Source organism: Pyrus communis, chromosome 14 (genome assembly GCF_963583255.1).
Source record: "Pyrus communis chromosome 14, drPyrComm1.1, whole genome shotgun sequence".
In the NCBI taxonomy this organism is placed as follows: domain Eukaryota; kingdom Viridiplantae; phylum Streptophyta; class Magnoliopsida; order Rosales; family Rosaceae; genus Pyrus; species Pyrus communis.
The window spans coordinates 20,757,638-20,780,973 of NC_084816.1; the positions used below are offsets into that span (position 1 = coordinate 20,757,638).

The 23,336-nt window shown below is 35.2% G+C and overlaps 2 protein-coding genes and 1 pseudogene across 3 annotated transcripts; 2 read left to right on the top strand and 1 right to left on the bottom strand.

Moving 5' to 3' along the window:
* Positions 1-1,381: 1,381 nt before the first annotated feature.
* On the top strand, positions 1,382-4,816 carry LOC137716448 (VQ motif-containing protein 4-like). Of its 2 annotated transcripts, XR_011065676.1 has the most exons (2): positions 1,382-2,655; positions 4,689-4,816. XR_011065676.1 is itself a non-coding variant. In XM_068455909.1 (1 exon), the coding sequence occupies exon 1, from the start codon at positions 1,724-1,726 to the stop codon at positions 2,528-2,530; it is 807 nt and encodes a 268-aa protein (XP_068312010.1). In that variant the 5' UTR covers positions 1,382-1,723; the 3' UTR covers positions 2,531-2,713. The 2 variants fall into 2 exon arrangements, 1 of the variants encoding a protein (XP_068312010.1); XM_068455909.1 differs by lacking the exon at positions 4,689-4,816 and having other exon boundaries at positions 1,382-2,713.
* Positions 4,817-6,964: 2,148 nt separating this feature from the next.
* On the bottom strand, positions 6,965-12,704 carry LOC137715989 (probable bifunctional methylthioribulose-1-phosphate dehydratase/enolase-phosphatase E1 1). Its single transcript, XM_068455375.1, has 12 exons — positions 12,388-12,704; positions 11,750-11,886; positions 10,458-10,553; positions 9,894-10,013; positions 9,482-9,571; positions 9,150-9,335; positions 8,787-8,942; positions 8,145-8,294; positions 7,960-8,061; positions 7,697-7,806; positions 7,454-7,572; positions 6,965-7,136 (listed from the first exon to the last, which is right to left on the bottom strand). Exons 1-12 carry the CDS (start codon positions 12,593-12,595, stop codon positions 7,045-7,047), a joined length of 1,566 nt encoding a protein of 521 aa, XP_068311476.1. The 5' UTR covers positions 12,596-12,704; the 3' UTR covers positions 6,965-7,044.
* Positions 12,705-13,395: 691 nt separating this feature from the next.
* LOC137716527 (uncharacterized) lies at positions 13,396-19,937 on the top strand (annotated as a pseudogene).
* The last annotated feature ends 3,399 nt before the right edge of the window (positions 19,938-23,336 follow it).

The following is a 23,336-nucleotide window of genomic DNA, read 5'->3' on the forward strand; positions in this document are numbered from 1 at the left end:
ATTTTTTAATAAAATAAATTTTATGCAATAATAATTTATTGTAAAAATAGTGAAAGAGGTGAAAGTCCCACCGTGATTCAACTATAATTGAATATTAACATTCTTGTTGAATTTGAAATTTTACACTTGTAAGTAAATAAGAATAGTAATATAGTATTAAAACCTCTTAAAAGAGATTTTGCGAGAGTTTAATTTATTTATAAAACCATGAATTTTATGGAGTTTAATTGATTTTTAGAAAATCTATTTAAAATTTTAAGTAAATTCTCTCAATTTCTCAGGGGAATGAGTGAGATTTGAGAATGTTTAATACACCACAAAATCTCTCACATTCCCTCGAATTCCCCAACTTTTTTAAAATTCTTTAAAACCAAAATTTTGGGGGGGGGGGGGTGTATTCAATTGGAATTTTGAGGGATTTTAATTCTTTTAGTGAATCTAGGGATGTTCAATCAGGATTTTAAGTGATTCTCTAAAATTCAAGATGTATTCAATCAGGATTTTAAGTTAGTTTATTAAAATCCTTATAAATCCGAGTGTATTCAATTAGGATTTTAAATAAGTTTATAACATTCCAGGTGTATTCAATTAGAAAATGATTTTAAAGAATTTGAAAAAGTTGAGGAATTAAAGGGAATTGGAGAGATTTCGTAGTGTATTTTAAGCATCCACAAATCTCACCTCTTCTCATGAAATTTCGAGGGAATTGAATCAAAATTTTATATAAAATCTCTACAAATCAATTAGTGTATTCAATTGAGAATTTGAGAGACTTTAATGAATTTATAAATCCATGGATTTTTGTGGAGTTTAATTGATTTGTAAATATTCCTTATAAAATTTTGATTCAATTCCCTTGAAATCTTATGGGGAGAGGTGAGATTTGTGGATGCTTAAAATACACTACAAAATCTCTTCAATTTCCTCAAATTCCTCAACTTTCTCAAATTCTTTAAAATCAATTTCTAATTGAATACACCTGGAATATTATAAACTTCTTTAAAAGCCTAATTGAATACTCCCAGATTTCTAAAGATTATAATAAACTATCTTTAAATTCTAATTGAATGCACCTTGAATTTCAGATAATCACTTAAAATCCTGATTGAATACCCCTGTATTCATTAAAAGAATTAAAACTCCCTTAAAATCCCAAATGAATACACCCCCCTAAACTAAAAATCCATAGATTTATAAATTCATTAAAGTCTCTCAAATTCTCAATTGAATACACATGGATACATCTGAGATGTTATAAACTCTTTTAAAATCATAATTAAATACACCCCGACTTTCAAAGAATCATTTAAAATACTGATTAAATACTCATGAATTTGAACAAAAAATTAAAATATCTCAAAATCTCAATTGAATACACCCTCTTAACTTCATTCTCGTAAGTTAGAGTAATTTAAAAAACATTTCCATCAAACAATAAAAGAAGAAAAAGAGAAAGGAAGAAAGAGAGAGAAAATGGCAATATTCAACCATAAGAAAACAAAACATAGCAAATAAGCAACAACCCTTTTTGTCTTTCTATTTTCTTTTCTTTTTCCCATTTCAAAGCCAAAACCAAAAACCGAAAGCCTTGTTTTTCACTCTTCCAGGGTCTTCTTCCAAGTTGCAACCAAACCCCATCTTAAAGCAAGCTCTCTCTATTTTTCTTGAGTCGCAGAGCGGTTTTTGGTAGCCGTGGCAGTGACAAAACACCCACCTATTCCAAATGGAATACATCACAAGCTCAAGACCTCAAGAAATCAGAGAGAAGCCGTATTCGTATTCCCCTATAAACTCGCCGAGGAGCAACAACAATGGCATGACCACCAACGCCAACAGCAGCGTCTGCAGCAGCAGCAGCACGGCGGTGGCGACTCAAATCCCGACAACCCCGAAAGTCTCAACTCCCAGATCTGACTCCAATCCCTACCCGACAACCTTTGTCCAAGCTGACTCCTCGAACTTCAAACATGTTGTCCAAATGCTCACCGGCTCCTCGGAAACTGTCACTCACCAGTCCTCCCCCAAACCCACAGCCGCCGCCCACCACAACAGCCACCACCACCACCACCACCACCACCACCACCACCAAGATCCAACAATTTTGCCACCCTCCAACAAAAACTTCAACATCCCACCAATCAAAACCGCCCCACCGAAAAAGCAGGGCTTCAAGCTCTACGAGCGGCGGAGCACCAATCTCAAAAACACCCTCATGATCAACACCCTCATCCCCAACTTCAAATCGGCTTCTGGGTTTTCTCCACGTCATCAGGAGATACTCTCCCCGAGCCTGCTCGACTTTCCGTCACTCACCCTCAGCCCGGTGACGCCGTTGAACGACCAGTTCGACAAGTCGGCGTCGTCGCCGTCACTGGGAAATTCTTCGTCGGAGGAGGACAGGGCGATTGCGGAGAAAGGGTTTTACTTGCACCCGTCGCCAAGGGCTACGACGACTCTGAGAGACTCGGAGCCGCGGCTTCTGCCTCTGTTTCCGGTCACTTCGCCGAGAGTTTCTGGGTCGTCTTCTTGATCAAATGACGAGGGGAGAGAGAGAGAGATGTGTAGTAAGTAATATTTACTGCGAGTGGGTTTTGATTAAAATGATCGTCAGGAGAAGTGAAGATTAATGGGTTTTGGATGATTTTTCAATGACAGGTACAGATCTTTGTTTTAATTGTACAATTTCATATCTCTTCCATAAAAATGCTAAAAAGCTTAGCCTTCAACTTCCTCCTCCAACTTCTTTTCTCCTTCTATATTTTTTGTTTTGCAACTTTTATGGCTTTTTTTTTTTTTTTTTTTTTTTTTTTTTTTTTTAAATTTCTATAGAACCAAATTAAGGAAGATCGAAAATCAATTTTCTATTGGAATCTGAGTGAGCATATATGAATGGGAATATGAATTTTAATTTTACCACTTCATTAGTTTAGCATTTCATTCAATTGCAAAATGCATTTTCTTTTGTTCTTCTCAGCATGTGTGTGTGGTAGGATCGGAGAGGACTTTTCAAAAGATGAGGGTGTGGCTGTTGGAGTGGACAATCAACAATAAGAAGTTTCAGTTATTTTTTCTTTTATAATTACACTAAGCTCATTTAAACTACGAGAGGGAGATTCGAATTTAAGTACAGAAAGTGTAGCACACACTTTTACTAACTCGGTTAAAACTTAGGCCTGCAATAAAAGAAATTATTGTTAAATTTTATTTATTTTTGTTTTTCGTCACATGTTAAGTTTTACTCATAAATTAACCAGAGTCAAGGATATGTAATTTGGAATTTATAATTTAATTGGTACATTTTTAGAGTAGATTCAACTTGTTGAAGGGTTCTTCTAGGGTCCCCCCTCCATTGAGGAGTGAGGAGGACCACATTTCCCGTTTAATCTAAGGCCATACATATACGAAACTTCCACCTAACCATATGGTCATGTTGTTCGTGACCTGTGAGCTGTTGAAATTGTTGAGCTAGCTAATGCATTAATAGTAGTGATTTCGAACATTCTCCACTTCTTTTTCTATATCTCTCTTTTTATTTTTCTTTTACGTATTCGATTTAAAAACCAAAGATAGAAAAAAAGAGTGCAGGAAGAGAAAATAAGATGCGAAAATGACTTTTCTAGTAAATTTACTGTACTCATATATTTTGCAACTCACAAAACAATTCAATGTAGTATGATCTAGAAAATATCGTTTTTCTTTTCCTTAAGGAGAGATTTTTGGGGAGAGGGAAAACATGATTAAAACCCAAAATATTGACTCTTATTTTTGTTGAAGAAATAGTACAAAGTTGTCAGAAGCCATTTATATTCGGTGTATTATGCTACGTTTAGTTGTCTACGCATGCATGCGACCTAAGCCTTGACATTTCTTATAATCACAATGCATCAATTACTCAAAGTCACTGTGAGGATTGAGCGCACAAGTCCTTTTTTTTATTAATGCAGGCTTAATATGCTTCGTGCTGCACAAATCCTCGAATTACATGAGTTTATTTGTTTTGCTTTGTACAAATAGCTCAAAATATAGGCAACACTCATTTGTCAGATACATGTAATTCAAGGATTATTGTACATATTTCAGAGTTTATCTTATTAAAACCTTGTCTGAAATAACCGATGGAGGGTTTCTTTCGTGGTAGTACTCACATATGAAGAACATAGCTTTTGTTAGAAAAATAAAATAAAATAAACTTACACGCAACGAGGGTTTCTTTCGTGAGAGTGAGAGTAAACTGCTATATGAGCCTATATTTTAATAGAGAGCTGATTTTTACACATCATATTTAGATTTTCACATCTTTTTTTTATTTTTATTTTTCAGATTGAATAAGTCAAACGTAAACAACGAACATGATTAAATATAAGTGTATAGAAGAAGAAAGGGCGTGTACTTGTCATTTCTGCTCCCAATAACCTCATCGTGGGGACTTTTCCCTCCAACTTTCATTTCAATTTACATGAAAGGAAAAGTATTGGGATTTTTATCGTTAGAGGCTTTTTCCGTTCATGTACAAGTTTACCATATGCTGAAATAATATGCAGTATATACAACTAGGGAAATAAATTTAGGGTTGGACAATCAGACATTCTTTCTCTGTATGTTTATCTTTCCCATATAAATATGAGTTTGTAATGTTTGTGATGTCGACTCAGTTGACTGGGAAGAATAACAACTTTCTTAACGTGTAGATGCAAGAAAGAAAAACAAGAAACCAGAAAGTGGGGCTTTCTGTTACTCTTATGACACTTGAGAACGAAAGGAGGAAGAAAGCAAAAAATTAAAGTACAATTTGAATTAGCATATTAAAGCTGCAGAGAAAATGTTGAGACTTTTTCATTTTTCCTTTTTTAACACTCAATTTCTGTCATAGTGTGTGCGGCGTGCCCAAGAAGTAGGTGCAGTGAACTGAAAAACCGCCAAAGTTCTTTCTTTTTTGTTTATTTTTTGCAATTTGATGATGCATGAAAATTTTATCTTTTATCTACCTGTTTTAAATTGACAAGTAGTCTTGCTTTTGTTGGATTGTTGAACCAGTTTTGGATTTTAATGGAAATTGGATATCTTGATATTTATCAAAGAAAAACTTAGGTGGCTAATACAAATTTGGGAAACATGCCAGCCTCAAGAAAAGAAAAAAAAAGGCTCAGTTACATATTGCAACATCTAATTGTTTGGTCTGATATGTTTTAAAAGGATAATGTTAGGCAAATCAATTTTTTGCACTATTGTGGTACCAATCATATTTGTGCTTTAATTAAAATTAGAATTTAATTTATGATTGTAATGGATATTTATATATTATAGAATATGCCACATCATTTGGTGCACAAATCTAGTGCATAAACTTGATGTATGTAGCACCACCCGTTTTAAAATTGAACAAAAAAATCCTGACATTACAAATTGTTACATCTTTGACCTTTTCGTCCGTTTTACTATGAGGTTAAGTACTAGTTTTTTGAGGTGACTTTTTTTGAGAGGTTTTTGGCGTGGCATTTGGTTGTGTCATTTCTACTTTTATGGACAACAGATTGATGCAACATAAGCGTTTCTTCTTTATAAAAACTTCTTATTTGTGACCTTATGATTTTTAACCTCGCGTTCGTGTCATGAGAAAAATTGGTCCAAAAACAACGATGGACCTATTTTTAGGTGACCAAGGAGGGTGAAGACACCCCATTAATATGAATAGAGCGGCCTTTAGGAGCTTCTACAAGATTATCCGTTAAATATTGCCGAAGCCATTGGGGAGGAAGCTCAAAAACCTAAAGACCAAAGTTCAAATTGTAACTCCAATTGGTTAGCTGATCTGCAAAACCATTCAATTCCCTGAAAATATGTTTTAGCTCACATTGCACAATTTGTCTCATCATATCCCAGCAACTCTTCAAAAGCGTAGTGAGAGGATGAAAGTATCTTGCATAGATTGGTTCATCAGTAACACAGCAGGAGCAAAGTCCATTTCGATGATTAATTTAGATATACCTTTTTCAATAGCAAGCTAGAGCCTGAAGTACAAACCCCAAACTTCAGCTTCGATAATCTGCCATTCCTCTAAATTAATAGAGAAACCTCACATCCAATCACCATTGTGGTCACGAAAGAATTCCTCCAACACCAATCGTGCTCAAATAACAGGAGGCTCTCACTTCAGCATAACATGCATCCTATGAGGTGCTTTTTCAATTTTTAGAAGAGATTCCATCCATCATAGGCAGTTCCAACAATAACCATTTTGGGATTAGTAGGGAGGAAAAATTCTACTTAAAAAATTTGGTGGTTCCTCCATTTCCAGGTATACCAACATGCAAAAACAAACAAACAATTCCATGCTATCTTAGCAAACCACATTGCCTTAGACATCACATTAGTTTTCATCCAAGCTTTCAAATCTAAGTTAAAAGTATTGTGCATTTGAGATGGATCACACAAAATTTCCCAAATGCATTGAGCTCTACTACATTCCTTTAGAATATACATAATGTCTCCAATGGCCAAGGACAAAGTTTGCAAGAGGAATGGGTAGTTAGATTTCTTTGCTCATTAGTAAGCAGCTTGCCTTGACTAATGAGCCAAAGGAAAAACTTAAGTTTGGAAGGGATTTTGACAGTCCAACTCCCAAACCAATAAAAAAAAATAAGCCTTCTTTCACAACCATCATGAAAGCAAGTAGAGACTGAGAAATCCTCCTTAGGAAAGTTATTGGAATCAATATAATTAATCAAAGGAGCATGCAACATCCAATGTTCTTTTCAAAAATTGGCACCATCACATGTGCTAATTCTCCATTTCAAACGTTTGCGCAACAAATCAGTTCCATAATTCAAGTGTAAGAGTAGTCAAACTTCTCAAGTAGTTTAGTATCCAAATAGACTCCCTTGTATTTCTTCTACGTCCGCTCAACTGTCACATCTTTTTTACTCACCTTACTAAACGATTTATTTTTTGTTACGCCCCTCGAAACTTGACTATATTGTTACATGTTTTATTCTTATAATGATTCATATGATTTATAGTGTTACATGTTTACGGAGAAGTACAAATTCAGATTTCCAAGAAAGAAGTGATCGTTTTGAAACCATGATTCTCTGGTAGAGCTCCATTCCCTGGTCGGATCGATACAATAACTTCCAATCCTGAAACATTAAATAAAAAAGTGCATCTTAAACATCAATGCCAAAAAAATTTTGAATTTTGTTTGATCAGTTTCCTTCATCTTTCTTAATTTCTTTCTTTCGTTCTTTACTTTTTACTTTTGTTATGTTGGGGCAACAATAAACTAGAACGGGTAGAAAAGTGTCTAGCGACCTGTAACCGGGTGTATACACCATCCTCTCACAGTAAGTGGTCACGTGCTAGTCAAGCGACCCCTGTTGCGAGAAGAGGGTGTTTAAAACCCGGCTACATTTAACATCTCTATAGGGGTGGGGGTAAACCACAGGCAAATCATTACCTGCCGCCTTTGCAGCTACAGCTTCTTGAAAGACATCTGTCACAAATAAAACCTCCGATGGTTTATCAACTCCAACTGATTGTACAATTTCAGCATAACTGCTACTTTCTCTTTTGTTTCTGCGTGAGAGCGAGAGAGAGAGATTAGCTAGCTTGAAGTGAATTTGGAAAGCTGGAAGCAGAACACGTTAATGTTAAGTGAAAGCATTTTTTAACAGTAGAAAAGGATTCTGAGTTAATTTACCCCACTGTGGTGTCAAAAAATCCAGACAAATATTCTCTTAGGTCCCCATAATTTGAGTTACCAAATATAAGTCTCTGTGCCAACCTGCTACCACTAGAGTATATGTAGACCTGCCGTACAAAATTTCAACATTGAAGGTATGACATCGAGGAATTAACATCAACTTCACCAATGAATTAAATCTAATTTGTTTGGTTAGCATATGCACCAAAGACATCGGAAACATTAACACTTGATTAGCTATATCTTGACCATGCACGCACCTTTATGCCTGAATCATGCCACTTCTTAAGAGCTTCTGGTACATCATCGAAAACTACTCCCTTCAATTCATTCTTTTCATATCCAGTTCTCCAGATATGACCCTGAATAGCTAGAAGTCAGCTATATCCCAAAAGATACGAAAATGTAGCAAGTAAATTCCTTCTAAATATCCAAAATTGCTTACTTGCAACTGTTTCAAGGCAGTGATCTTCCGATCAGCTTTTATCATTGCATCAACATTAGCAACCAAAGCTGCAACAACCTCCTCTTTCCCCGCATCATCAGAGGGGATGGGAACAGCACCAGCAACACCTTTTTCCAGGTCTTCTTGAACCTACAATTAGGATGTAGGACTTTAAGTATCATTTCAAAGTGTCCAGCTTACTTCTATGATCTTCCGTTAACTTCTAAATTTAACTCTTTAAATAAAGAGCAATTAAATTGCTAGCCTGAGCCCAGAGCCGTCCAACTCTGCTGTATACATTTTTCGGGTATAACTTATGGTAAGGATTAAAAGGTTAAATTGTGGTTTGCTCATTACAAACTAATAGGATTCACATTCTTATCAAAAAGATTAATTACTTGCATAAAAATAAAAATAAAAATAAAAATAAAAACAAAATCATTTCTTTTCATAGCACTGAAAGTAAAAAGGACTACTTTAATTCTAAAGCAACACTATTATCATGTTGTTAATCAGTGGCATGGTGCATTCACATGTCATGTGGTGCACTACTGACCCAGAATTAACAGCTGAATACTAATGTGATTTTACAGGTGTGTAGTCCACAAAACAGCACTCTTGATTCTTGAACAAAAAACTTACCTGGATACACAACAACTTTATGTCATCTTGAGTTTCTTCAGTGTCATATGTTGCAGACAAGTGCCTTCCAACATTATTGCGGGCATATGGAAAGAGAACATCAGTCACAAACGATATGGGAGTAGTAGTTCCCTCAATGTCAAGAACAATGCAACGCTACAGAAAAAGTGAAATCCATAAATAGAAGGAAGAAATATAAGTTTATAAAAAAAACCATGAAATTGTTAACTATAACATTTCTCAACCAAAAGACAATATTTGCAGTAAAACGAAATAAACATATAAAGAAACAGAAAACTAGGGTTGACTTCAAAGCCTGATACTAAAAGTTTCAGAACCTGAGAAATTAAAAAAAAAACTTACTTGTGATGGCTCAGATGTATTATCTGAAGCTGCAGTCGCTGCCTTCACAGATATATTTCTGTGAATACCACTTTCTAAAACTCCCTTGACATTTTGTTGTATAGGGCCATGGTTTGGAGTAGTTGGGTCCAAACCCAACTGATGAAGTTTGATAGCAGCTTCAAAGAGATAGTGATAACATTCAGCCTGGAAAAGAAAAAAATCTGATTGAATAAGCATCAGGATAAAAGGCTCCATTCTTCCAGATCCATATGTTAGCCATCTGTATCAACAGTTAACATAAGCTTCGATAATTACACTGACTGCCTAACCATTAGCATCATAAGCATCACCTGAGTCTTAGCATTGATCCACGAGTCACCCCAGACATAGATCCCATGGTTACGAACAAGCACAGCTGTTGTTTTTGGGTAGGCTTCAATCTATTGGACATGAAGGCAAGCAAAATACTCATCCACATAGAAATTCAAAGTTTAATATATTGATTTTTTTTTTCTTCCAATAACAATCAAACAGTTATTTTGAAAACAAAAAACCTTATCCATTAGCAAAGCTAACAATATGAAATGACAAAGAATTAAGTACACAACTGTGTCATGCATAAACTTAAACTGCCATATACTAGGATGGAGTCCATCATAATACTAGCTTTGGAGTCCATCATTCATAATAGTAGCTTTATGTCATCGAAAGCGGATAGAATCATCACACCAAAACCAAATTGAGTTTAAAACAGGAACGTACAGCTTTGGCAAGAGACTCTGTGAGCTCATATTCATAGGCAGTATTCTCTATTATAGGGACCACAAGCTCATCATAATAACCGTGCCCTTTGATTCCTTTAATCATCTCCATATGAGTGATCTGCATATTTGTACACAGAAATAGGAACACAAACCATTAAAACAGACAACCAGTAAAAGTAGGCAGGAATATCACATAGAGAAAGGGCAACACCCACAGTTGTCTCCCCCCCCCCCCCCCCCCTCTCCCTCTGAAAAAGAAAGTAAAAAAACTGAAAAGCATGCACGCCATTATTTTGCACGTGTTTTTTTACAAATCACTGCAACATTAAGTTCTGAACTACCCAAATTTCTGAAATCCATACCCTGCTTTAACTCTCATTCAAAGCGGGAGTCAATTAAATGAAGAAATATCCAAATTTTCAAGCAGGGGGAGGCAAACATAAAAATTCAGACAAAAAAATAGGACATTGACAGAAGAATAAAAACAACAGGTCCCTGTGTTTATTTATCAATTAGCAATTCCTTTATTCCTCACTAATGGATGCCAGGATTAAAAACTTACTCGAAATTCTTTTGCTAATGGATTGATCATTGTTACAAGACAAGATTCCATCCCATGACTATGAATAACAGCTCCTGCATCACGCATATCATATGCCTGGAAAACAAGGGAAATAATTATTAACTACTAATTTTCATAAGAGAGGTGTCAGTCTTCCCAAAAATTAAACTAAGGGTGAGTATTCATGAACCCCAGCATCCTCAAATAGGACTTGTCATAAAATGGAATGAGACACAGGATCAATGGATCGCATTACAAGGTTAAAACAATGTTTTAGTCAAATTTACATGTCTAAAGCAGTTGAAGTGCCTTCAAGAAGCAACCCGGCCTTAAAAATATAGCAAGTAGTACTTGCTCAACATTAATTAGAACATGTATCCAGAACTAACAAACAAAAAGAAAACTCATAAATAAGAGGTCACTAACATCAAATATGGAACAATGGAACCACAATAATGCATCGACCACATTTTTTACTTAATGATGGTGAAATAAATAGTGTGAGCAAAGAGAAATAGCTTATACAGATGGTAGCTCACATGCCGCTACAGAGTATCAACAAAGTACAACTTCTCTTTTCTTTTCTTTTAGATAAGAAGATTTCAAATTCGGCCCATGACTAAATTCCAGACTTCTATCCAATATTCCAACTTGACATGATTCAGATGAGTCCTTGGGACCCTCTACATCCAAAGTCATGTAAGGTTCAAATCGATCTGCATTGTACCTTGTAACTGAGATTCATTGACATTTCTCTTTGCGAAATCAATTGCCTCTTGGCTCTATTCTGATAGGGATCCAATAGTCATAAGCAATCAAGTCTTCAAAAGTGATTATTTTGATGGCTAATGAAACGTGGGAAAAGATAATGGATCAAATTTCTTTTACCATCTTCAATATTTGGAGCAGGTAGGAACTACAGTCCCCACCTGGTCAGCGGCTTTAGCATGCCACAACCAATAGCTCTGGAAAAGGTACTCTGGTTGTAAAACTAAGATTTCATATTGTATTCTATGAGAGCTAAAACTTAGAAGTACCACTCCATTGTGCCAACAAAGTTGTTACCCAGCTTATACAGTGTATAAAATTAAAAGAACCTCAGAAGTTTTCATTAATGCCATAATCACATATTCAGACATCAACTGTAAATGTACAAAACTGGAGAAGAGTCATTTCAAAGTTTTAAAATGTTCTGACTGATTTATCCAAATCAAACATTAGTTGGAACTAATTCACACTTTCTTTCCAACAAGAATTTTATAGTATTTATAAGAAGCACAAGGAATTGAAACCTTCATAAAAAGTGGACCACAATCAGAACACTTGGGAGGCTTATGCGGGTACGGCTTCGGAGATGGAGAACACAAGACAGATCCATTCGGAGATAACACATACATGTCCTCCGGTACCATTCTCTCCTTCTGAACGCCTGCACACATAGACAAAAAAAACATGAAAAATTGAGCCCAGAAACAAAATAGAAGGTCACATATTGAAAATGAACCCACAGTTCCAATTAGGAAACTCCAATTTCTTTAGCACAGAGTATAAACCCAAAAAGCAAACAATATTTTGCCTTTAAGCTTCAAAGATGCATATCCTCAATCAACCAAATGTTAACAAGCGAAAAACCAACCACGATTACAATGAAATCTCCTTAATCAAAACATAGGCACATCATAAAAAAAATTACAGAAATTAATCAACACAAACCCCACAATTAAATTCTAATAATACGAACTCAGATACCAAACAACACAGAAGAGCCAAAACACTCAACATTTAGCATAAATTACAAAAACCCAGAAAGCAAACAACCAAAAGAACCACACAAAACAGAGACTTACTAAATTGGTGAAAATCCATGAATACCCAGAAACCCCAAAAACCCAAAAAAATGAACAAAATTATTTTAGAGAGTGAGATATACCAGACGGAGACATGACTACAAGCTGCTCAGGCTTCGGAACAGAGTCATCGTGAACTTTGATTGTGATGCTGCCACCTGTTCCTGAGACCCATCCGAGATGGTAGAATTGGCGGCAGAGATCGGATATCAGAGCCTTGGTGTCGCTCACTGCTTTGCCTTCTAAGTAGGCCTGCGACGTCGTACCGAGTTTCAGTCCGTTCATTGCCATTGCTGGTCTAACTAGAGAGAGAAACTGTGATTGGTGGTCTGATTCGGTACTAGGTTAAAGCCTAAGCAATAAAGAATGAGAAAGTTCAAGGGTTCTGACTGAAGTCTGTATTCTGTTACCAGACGGTGACTGAAATGTTAATTGTGATTGGGCAAAGTCTGTTTTGTTATTTTTGCATTTTTCAATTAGTTCTCTCCAGATATTCCTGTCTAAAGCTCAGGAATTAAGTGATTTGGAGCTTTGAAATTTGATCAACGGCTACAAACATAGAAGTTAATAAATACTTTTAAAAACTATATTAATTTTTTATTGTAGAATCAAATTTTAAAGGTCCGAATCACTTAATTCCTAGGTTTTGGAGAAGAAGATCCGGAGACTAAGAGAACTATAACTTATTACAATATAGAGTTTATTTCTATATATAATTGTTCCAAGCTAGGACCGAAACCTTTTATGACTAGGTAGAGGCTTCTATTTAGAGTGATGGTTTATCATATTATTGTATTCAAAATTAAATCTTAGGTTCGACTTCCATAAATAACTAGTTTACTATATTATTATAATTAACACATTGTATGACTTAACTTAATCGTCTACTTCATCAATATAAATAATAGGCCTCAAGTTCGAACTAAATTATTATTGACTTATCGTGTCATAATATCAAAAAGTAATAGTGGGTCGTTTGGTTGTGGTTATGTAGAGACATTAACCGCAGTGCATGAGATTATATACATATCCTAGATAACATCTTTCTTTCCTCCCAGTGTGCGGTACATCATCCAATTCTAACCAAAAATCAACCTCTTCAAATTACAAAACCAAATATCCATCCGTCCCTCCCTCATCCAACCATGTCAGGCAAAGGCCGTACGCTGAAGAACGTCAAGAAGTTCGCTGACTTTCAATACAAAATATTCACAGAAAAATATGGCCAGCAGCTCATTGACATTTTCGAGTTCCCTGTCAAGCTTGTCCTCGCTCCTTTCACTCTTGCTTTCGACATTGCCGGCTCTGCTCAACGTGGCTTTGGCGTTCCCGAGTTGGTTTCCAAGCTATCTTACATGTCAATCTTTGTGAGCTCTTGTATCCGCAAATTTTATCACTTGGGAATTTTTCTGTCTCTGTAAAGTTTGATAATTTAGCTGCTTTTTAACTTTTTAGTGGGATTTTTAACTGCGTTCTGTGGGTTACTAGGTATATGCATAGGTGTTTTTGGTGTTTTCCGAGTTTTCGGGTATAAAGACTGGATTTTGGTAGAAATTAACAGTTATTTTGGGAGGTTTGTGTCATTTGAAAAATTGGGTAGATCGGTTTTTGTTCAATTGTGATTGGGGTTTGTGTGAATTTTTGTGGCAGCGAATGTAGAATCAATTGGTGAATGGCAAGTTGAATTGCATTTGTAGTTTAGTCAAGTAGGTTATGTGGTGGTGCTACTATTCTTGGGAACTTGCATAATTCTAAGTGGTGTATTCTGTTTGGGTTTTCTTCATGCTTCAGGCAGTTGCTACTTTAGGGACTTATGACATAGCATTAGAGATGGGAAAGAAGGTGATATGCCAAAGGTAATTTATCCGTTCAATTTTCACGGTGGTCCTTATCTTTAGTTATGTTTATTTTCTATGCTTGATATTACAGTGTCTAGCACTGTAATCGTTTGTAGTTGCACTATATATATCCATGTATATATTCGTGTGTGTGTGTGTATATATATGTTTGTGTGTCTGTGTGTGTGTAGTTGATCAACTAACGGAAAACATGTTAAACTAAGTGGAAAATGAAACTTATATGTATTATTGTACAAAGGTGCTGCCTTTCTATAATTTTGTAATGTACTACTTTTGTTGTGCTAGTTATCATTCTCTATCATTCACTAGTAATTTGCACACAACAATGTAGAACATTTTATGTGTATATTAATATTTTTAAACCATGGTACTAATGATGGTTTCTCTCTAAGCTGCCAAATTAGGTGTAAAAGAATCTTAGCTGTGAATTTTTCCTTGGTGAACTTGATGACATTACTAGGTTCATGGTTTATAGAAGTTGGATGATTTCTTAACTGCAATCTTGAAGTGCAGGAACTGTGGAACCTGCAATGGTTGGCAGGCATTGCGGTGTACCATGTGCAGAGGATCAGGGAGGGTGCAATACCAAGTGAAGAATTACACCCTGAGAAGGTAGACTTTCTTTCGTTTAGATTTTGACCTCTATGTCTGGAAAACAGGTAACTCTATGAGTTATAATGTGCTCCTATTTGTTACAAAGTGAAAAGATATTTATGTAAAAATGGAGCTGTAGGATGCATGATTCAACAACTATTATTCTTGAAGTCTTAACTAGCCAAACATATGTTGGAAAAAATTGTAAGTTGTGCTATAATTTTGAATAACTTATGTCTACTGAGTCCCAGAATGGGCTAAAAAATCTCCAGTCTGTTGCCAAAATCTGTGATATGAACCCGATAAGAAGATTTTACTGCTCCTTATGGGTCTCATAGTATAGTCCCTCAAAACTAAACTATGGCTGTCATTCTAAAAATAGAGTCCATTTGAATGCTGGAATTTATTATATTTCTAGGCAAATATTTCTTAAAAAGTCTCTTCTGTTTGACTAAAAGTGGGCGTTAATAGCATTTCAGAAACAAATTAACATGTTGCAATATGCTTTTTGAAACTACATACAGCTCTGCTTCACTCTTTCTCCTTGTTACCATAGTTTCAGACAATCGAGGTTGGTAGTTAAGGCTGGATTAGTTGAACATTTTATTTTAATCTTTTGTTTGTAGTATGTTTCGTCTATTTAATGGTATTTGTTTATAAATATTATCATGCAGTCAGTCCTTTATTCAACCACCAACATGATATTATCTTCATTTGTTTTATTTCTCCGTGAATCTTTATGCAGTGAAGAGAAAGCAACAGCTGAATGTATTGCAGATGCCATTGCTGATAATCGGGCTGAGTTGGTTCACCTTCCATCCGCCATAAATCTTGATGCGCCATTGCCATCTAAAGAGTGCCCAACCGTGATGGCACGGTAAACCTTTTGGCCCCCTGTAAAGTTGACTTATTTACATATATTTAACACTATATCATACTCATAATCAGTAATTTTATCCAAATGATGTGGGTTACCATCTCACATAACTGAAGATCTGCGGTCATAAACTTGACACGAAATTTATGTTGTATTGCAGGGTGTGATGGACTGTACGGAGTGCAAGGGCAAATTACAAGTCAGAATCTCAGCAGACGATGTGAGCTATTTTTGGTTTTATAAAGCTTGAAATTATATTGTTTTATGTCTTACATTGATCTGAAACTCTGAATGTTCCAACTAGATCTTCACTTTCACTGCAATGCATAATTCAACACTAATGTGTGAACTTGCCTCAGCAATTGATAGTTCCAATTACTCGTAGAGTTCTCAATACATTAGTTGATTTAGTGTTGTAATATTTGGAGTTGCTTTAATACGTTTCAGAAGGGCCGTGTGTTATTTCAAGCAAACCTGTGTCAATCATTCAAAAGGAATTAGTTTAGTACGATGACACAAATCATACAATCTATATCCATTTAACTTGTTAAGAATCAAAAAGCTCTAGCCATGTTACTTTGTTTTATTTATCTTTTCAAAGTTGAGTTTAAAGAGTTTTTGCATTATATAATCATGTTCTCGTATTTCATGAATTCATTCTTAATGATGCTTCCATCCTCATAGGTCCATTTTATTTTTCCTCACAGATCATGGAGCCTCCATGGAAAGCCTACAATGTTTTGAGGAAGATGGACTACCCCTATGAGGCTAGTATCAATTTTTCCCTATGCCATCTGCTATTACCTTTAGTGGGAAAATATTTGTTTTGACAAGTGTAATTACTAGCAAGAGAATTTTATAACAAGCTCCCATCTAAGTTTATGACTTCAAGAAGCGATTTTCCTCCCACCACTCCTCTCTCGGAAAGACCAAGACTTAGGGCATACGTTCTTGGGAACACAATGGGACTTTTCCCTTCTGCAGTCCTCCCTAATCCAACAAATGAGGCCCCGGACACAATATGAACTCATTTATTTTCAACATTGGAGACACAGTTTGATTATTAAACAACGGTATCTCATTTCTTCAATTCTTTTTGGCTTCTAAAGGATAATAGGAATATCTTCTTTAATCTGAATACAGTTAATAGAGTCAAACTTTTTTTAAATATAGGCACTCTGGCTGCAGCGATAAAAGTTTCGCTTATAGTTTAGTCTGCCGAAAGAGTGAAATTTGGTGACTGTTGTGGGCATGGCCTTGCTAGAGGAGATGCTTTGGGTTTGAAGATAGTCAGTCTAGCATTGGATCTATAAACTTTTGAATGATAATGATTTCGTTGTCAAGGAACTATCAAGGAATTACAGCTCCATATTCCCAAGCATTATAATAATAAACCACAAACCAAGGAAATTTATTTACTCTTGTGAGATTTTAGTTTCTAAGTTTTGTTTTTATCTGAATTCCTATTAACGATCTTGTTAATTGTTTCAGTACATAGTTCACAACATGAAATATCCCAGCATTGCTGCATTTTGGCTGTTTACCTTGCCTCAGGTTGTGGGGGGATTCGACTTCGATGATGATGTCAAGAAAAAAATTTGGTGGCAATACAAGGTTCACAATTTATAAATACTGCATCAAAAGTTATGCACAGCCTTGCTTTTATGTTGTTTCTTACATATTGTGACGGCAACATCCCAATGTATTGTACTCTAAAGATATTAGAACAATATAAGAGAAATGTGAGATTAACGTTGGTTACCTTAGTCTAATTATCTATTCATCTATTTCCTTGTTACTTTGTTATTCTTGGTTTAGGAATCTATGTGGTATGATCAACTTCGTGATGTGGTGGTCAAGCGAAAACCTGGCTGGGAGCAGTTGCACGAAGTAAGAAAATTTCTGTGCATAATAACCACTTCTGTGGAACATTCAGCTAACGAGCTTGGTTTTTTCGTATTTGTATTTTTAGTTGAAAAAATCCACTTCATCTCTCGAAAAGTTTATTGGAAACAAATTTAAGGTTCCACTATTGGCCTTTTGGTCTCTCTTTAACAACTCTTTCTTTTCTTATTTTTAGAAGAAAAAAACCTTAATGTAAGCTTCAGCTCTTAATGTCATATAACAGTGATTATTCTATTGTGAATTTTGTTCTTACTGAGGGAACATTTGTGTTCCATCTGCTTCATAACATTTCCATTTGTTCAAAAACTGGATTCATATGTTGATAATCGAACTCTCATACATTTTTAAGAGTGCATTGTTTCTGCAATTTTTTGTAATATGTTTCTTGAGAAAGATATTTGATATAAATTTGCTCATCATTGATAGACCTTGATCTCTATAGATCCTGTCGAGCCAAGGAAGATCCTGTTATTGTGAAAAATATCCCTTACTATAAAGCGAAGAAGGCCCTTGAAACAGAAGTCATGAAACTTGATCCTCCACCAAGGCCACAAAATTGGGGTGTAAGCAATCTATCTTCAATCTATAATATTACTCTAAGTATTGAATGTACCAGGCAGAAAAAGGAAGATGCTCACTGTACTTCGGATAATTATGAACTAACAGCAGAGCAATAGCAGGAACTGGACCTTCCGTTGAATGCATCTTCTTGGAGCAAGGAGGACCTCAAAAACCCTGAAAAATTCTGTGAAATGACTGTTTTTCTAAATGCTTAAAGAGAATTAGGTGACAAAATTTTGGATGCGCAGTGGGAGACTAGATGGCGTCAAGAAAGGGTTAGTAACTTAACAATGTTATGTAGCTAAAAAAACGAACAGCCTGCTTTGCCCTTCCTATTTCTTAATGAGTTTAGTAAACGTATAGGAAATGAAGCATATAGAATATCATAGTTAAAATTTCATATGAGAGGCACATAACAACAACTATGAAGGCCATCTTTTCCTGTGATCATTTTTAGCCATGAACCATTGTTTTTCAGAGCAATGACATTATATATCCATTTTGATGGTCAGTTGAATGAGATGTTGAAGGAGAAGGTACGACCGTACATGCAGAATATTGACGGTGGGACGACCCTCTCCCAGCCCATTATATGACAATCACCAGATCAGAATCAGAAGGTTTTACCACTTTTCCCTTTTCACTCTTTTATTAGCTATTGGCGAGCATTGATTCTGAGTATAAATTACAAAAAAAATGACAAAAATGCTTTATTTGATGAATCCTAGTATCCTATTATCCAAGCAAGAAAGGAGGAAGAATACTAATGCCCTACTACTCGGATATTCTTTCCAGAATATTTCCAGTTTCCCTATTTGTTGTCAGCTTATGATGCTCAACTTCATGCTGTTTCAGTACTGACTCATCATCTTTAAGATTTTTGGTCTCTAAACGAAGCATGCCTTGTGGTGTAATGCATCATAGCGATTGATTTTGTGTCTTATATTTAGCTACAATCCGACTCTCAAATAAAAATCGAGTTAGACTTTAGATTGTAATAGAAGTGTTAAAATTGACTGTGACATGTAGTACTGGAATCGTATACAAAATTTAACGAAGTCTTGCGTGTCCAAACTTTGTGTTATTTGGACGATGCTTTCCGTGTTTTGTAATGCTTGATTTAGGCTTCTCTTCATTATTGAACATCCATTAGATAGCTCCATTTAGAACTTTATGGTTCGGCAGTCTGTTTAAATACTGGTGAAAAGCTATTTTGCCTCAACTAATCACAGTATCAGCACCCTTTACTATCAAGTCCGTTGGTATCCCAACTGTAAAATGAAAGGTCTAAGATCCTGCTGGAATCTTACTTGGGTTTCCATACAAATTGAAGAAAGTGCTTTCTACATATTAGCTTTTGTCAACCTTAGTTCACGGGTGGTGAACCTTAGGACCACATGTTTCACTTTCAACACATTGTTTTCATGCTGCATTGGTTTTGATCTATGAAAAACGTAGTTTTTAAAATTGAGGTTTCACCTTATGCCGATGTATACATCTATGTATCCGACAATACTGTAACTCTGTCTCATGCCTTGCAGAGGACCCGACAATGGAGATGGTGGTTCTTTTGATGATATTTCAGCCATTTTTGTACCCGGAAAGCACCACAGATCGCCTCTTGTTCTTTTCATTTTGTATTTTTTTGTCGCTACACTGCCCTCTTTATTAGTTTATTTCCCTTGTAACTCTCAGCTTCATCTATTCCTTTTTTGAGGCTATTGGGAGATCGATTGATGTAAATGAGGAGCAAATGACTAGCGTAGCCTATTGTCAGATTGACGGTGCATCCCGAAATTTATAAGCCTTTTATCTATGATGAGCAAAGTTCAGTGTATTTGTTTTCTTTTATCCACTATTGTCCATGAGATTGAACTCGAGACCTCATCGGAGATTGAGTGTCACTTAGACCAAATGGTCATTGGCGAATGTTGAATTCTTACTCTTCTAACATATTTGGATCAATGGAAACAACAAACTAATTACAAGAATGAGCCTGTTGTGGAGAAATTCTAGCATACGAACATCTCACACAAAAACGGGCCTTTTTATATATGCATCCCACCATGCAGGCCGACATTTTGTTTGTGAGGTGCTGCATACGGGTTCTCATACGCAAGAGTTTTCTCTTCGTTGTAGGAGAGCAACTTCCATATATTAGTATACTGTGATGTTTCTTTTTAATAACACGTTACTCTATGTAAGTTTTTATCTATAACATTGTATCATTGATACGAAATTTCACAATGATAATGTATCCGTGCATGATTAGATAGACACGTTGTATGATTAAGCGGTTTCTCGTTTCTTTGTCGCTCTCCGGTAACTGTCAAGAGCAGAACAAGTCACTGTATCCACGTGTCGTGTGCATTAGGCGTCTTGACTTGTACTGTTTTCTTTTTGGCCAAGGTTTTCACGGTTCCTCTAAAACTGAAAATTTATTTCGTAAATAGTATTTTATCTATGTTGAATGAAGGAAGGTTGCTTAAGGTATGAGCAACTGAAACACATCAAGTTCGGTCCCAACATTTTAGCAAGGTGTTCAGAATATGATGACATTTTAATTCACCATCTTATTTGTTATCATAGGATAAATTTAAGGGAATTTTAACGAAACACTCAGGGTACTATTCAATTTTAACGAAAAACCACATTTTTACCTTTTCCTGATACTATTCACTACACCTTTATTTGTTATTTTTCATTAAAACAAAAGTTTTTTTTTAGACATTTCATTAGTTTCCTTAAATTGAAATTTTGAGATTTAAGTCCATTCATTACACAGATCTCAAAACTTAAATTCATCAAACAGTGATAAATATTAAATATGGTGGTGAGCATCCCATCACTTAAGGGTGGTGAGCAAAAATATTATCGACAAACAGGCAAATATGATTCACTCAAAACCAAATTTGGTTTTACAATAGATATTTTCTATCTTGCGGCTAACAAAAGAATAACTTTTGACAGACGTGCTTGTTACTGGTTTCAAAATATGCATTATAGGAGTGCAAAGTATAACTAGCCCAAAAACTCAAGTTGTTAGGGAACCGGCCAATAACGTATATCAAACTTACATCCTCGATTGCTCATTTTACATTGAAGAGGCATAACGGTGGGAGAGAGAGAGTTGAGCATAGTCTCACCCTAAACTATGCAAACATACTAACAAAGAGATGGGAGACGGAGATCGAACTCGATATATTGTGCAAAGGAGGCGATGATATTATTATGTTAGACAATTGCTAGGATCAAAAGCTCAAACATTAGGAAAGGATCACTAATATATCAAGGGTATGATCAAATTATATTGGTCATACAACATATGTAGGGTTTAGGGTTTAGGATCTGACGGCAAAGTTGTAGACTGGACTATCCAATCAACCCCATTTCCTAAAGAAAAGAAATTTCACACGGATTGAGTACTAATCTGTGGTTAGGAATCATGATTGATCTTATAATGCAAATTAAGGGAGTTATGAGTCATAACACACACATGTTAATTAGTTAACTTGAGAACCGTGCGTGGCATCCTCTTTCAGGTAAAAGTTTACATTCACATTAAGTTCCTAACCCTAATCTAATTTCAACAAAAGGACAACTAGACTCTCTTCTTCCTTCATGAATTATTCTGCTAAAAAAAAGACCACTCGACTAATCTCATTCGCTTGAATTTTGTATGTGTTCTATCTTCAGTTTGGACAAAATTCAAAAGTCAACATTTATTTCTTGTCTAAACATACATTAATCTAGTGACACATCCAATTTAATCTTTATTTCTTCTTCAACACACATTAATCTAATGAAATATTCAATCTAATCCAATATTAAACATCAAACAATATCTAAGGTCTTATTATTAATCCAATTTCAATACAAATAAAAATATACTCAAATACACAATTTTGAAGCTTTATTAATATTTGTTGAACAGAAGCATTTGACATCACTCAGCTTCCCAGATGTCATATGCATGGACCGTCATTAGTTGCCATCTCTACATAGACAAAGGACATATATATAGCATTACCCTACCCATCACATCTCTCTGTAGTTCTTGCCGACACATTGCAAAAGCAAATGAATCACGTATCACCTCTCTATTCCATGAAAATGAAAGCCCAAGTTAGGATAATGTATGTTCTAAGGCCTTAAGCAGAAGAAGGATAATTTAGATTTCTTATTTTTCTAAGTTATTGATTTAATTACATAGATAAATAAGAAGTTTTCAGATCATGTTTTAGTTTAATGACCATCTAATGCTAAAGTATTTAGTTAAAAAAAATATTAAAAACGATCGATATTAAAAGTTGGGTAGTAAATCGTAATCAACAGACCTACAAGTTTCATACAATATTATCATGTTTTATATATAAGATAGTATTCAACTGGATTGTAAAGAATTTTCATGGAGTTACATATAATGTATACTTCAAGCAAATTCCCTCAAACTTATAGGGGGAGAAGTTGATTTTGTTAAAGACTAAAATACACTATGAAGCTCTCTAAATCCAGCACTTTTTAAAAATTTATAAAATCAAAACGCGACGCATACCTAGACTTTTTTATACATTTAAATTCCTGATTAATTAAATACACCCAAATTTTTAGGACTTTTATTTAATTTACTATAGAAGAAAGAAGGTGTCAAATTCTACAAAATATATGATAATGTGATGAGGACAATTATTTATGACACGTCCAATTGTGCAACATTTATTGATTTTCCACGACTGAAAGGTCACTGATTTATTGCTCTAAATGAATTATAATGTAAAAGCTAAGCAAAGCTTCCAGTCAATGGTTGAGGTTCAGTAGTCTCAACATCCATGGCCACACATATTCATATGAAAAATGCCCTCAATGACAATTGTAGGGACGAAAACCAGTATGAAATGAGTACTGCTCGAGTAATGTTTGACAGGTCCCATTCCTCCTCCTGGCTGGTTAGAAAAGTCCTTGAAGCTATTCGTCTGAGATACTTGCAATTAATCACATAACAAAAATTTTATGGTGCTCGGAGTATAGACTATGCTGGACTTTTAATCTGTTAGATATTGGTTTTTATGAAATTGAAAAAAGATTTCACGATTAAGAAGTCCAAAATATCTGATACTCTGAAGCATTATAGAAAATTAAGTAGAATACCTAGCGACATAAACCCTAAACCCTAGTTCATGTAAATTTGGTTTCTAACATCAAGAAAATTAGTCACTTTGCACTACGATCTAGTATA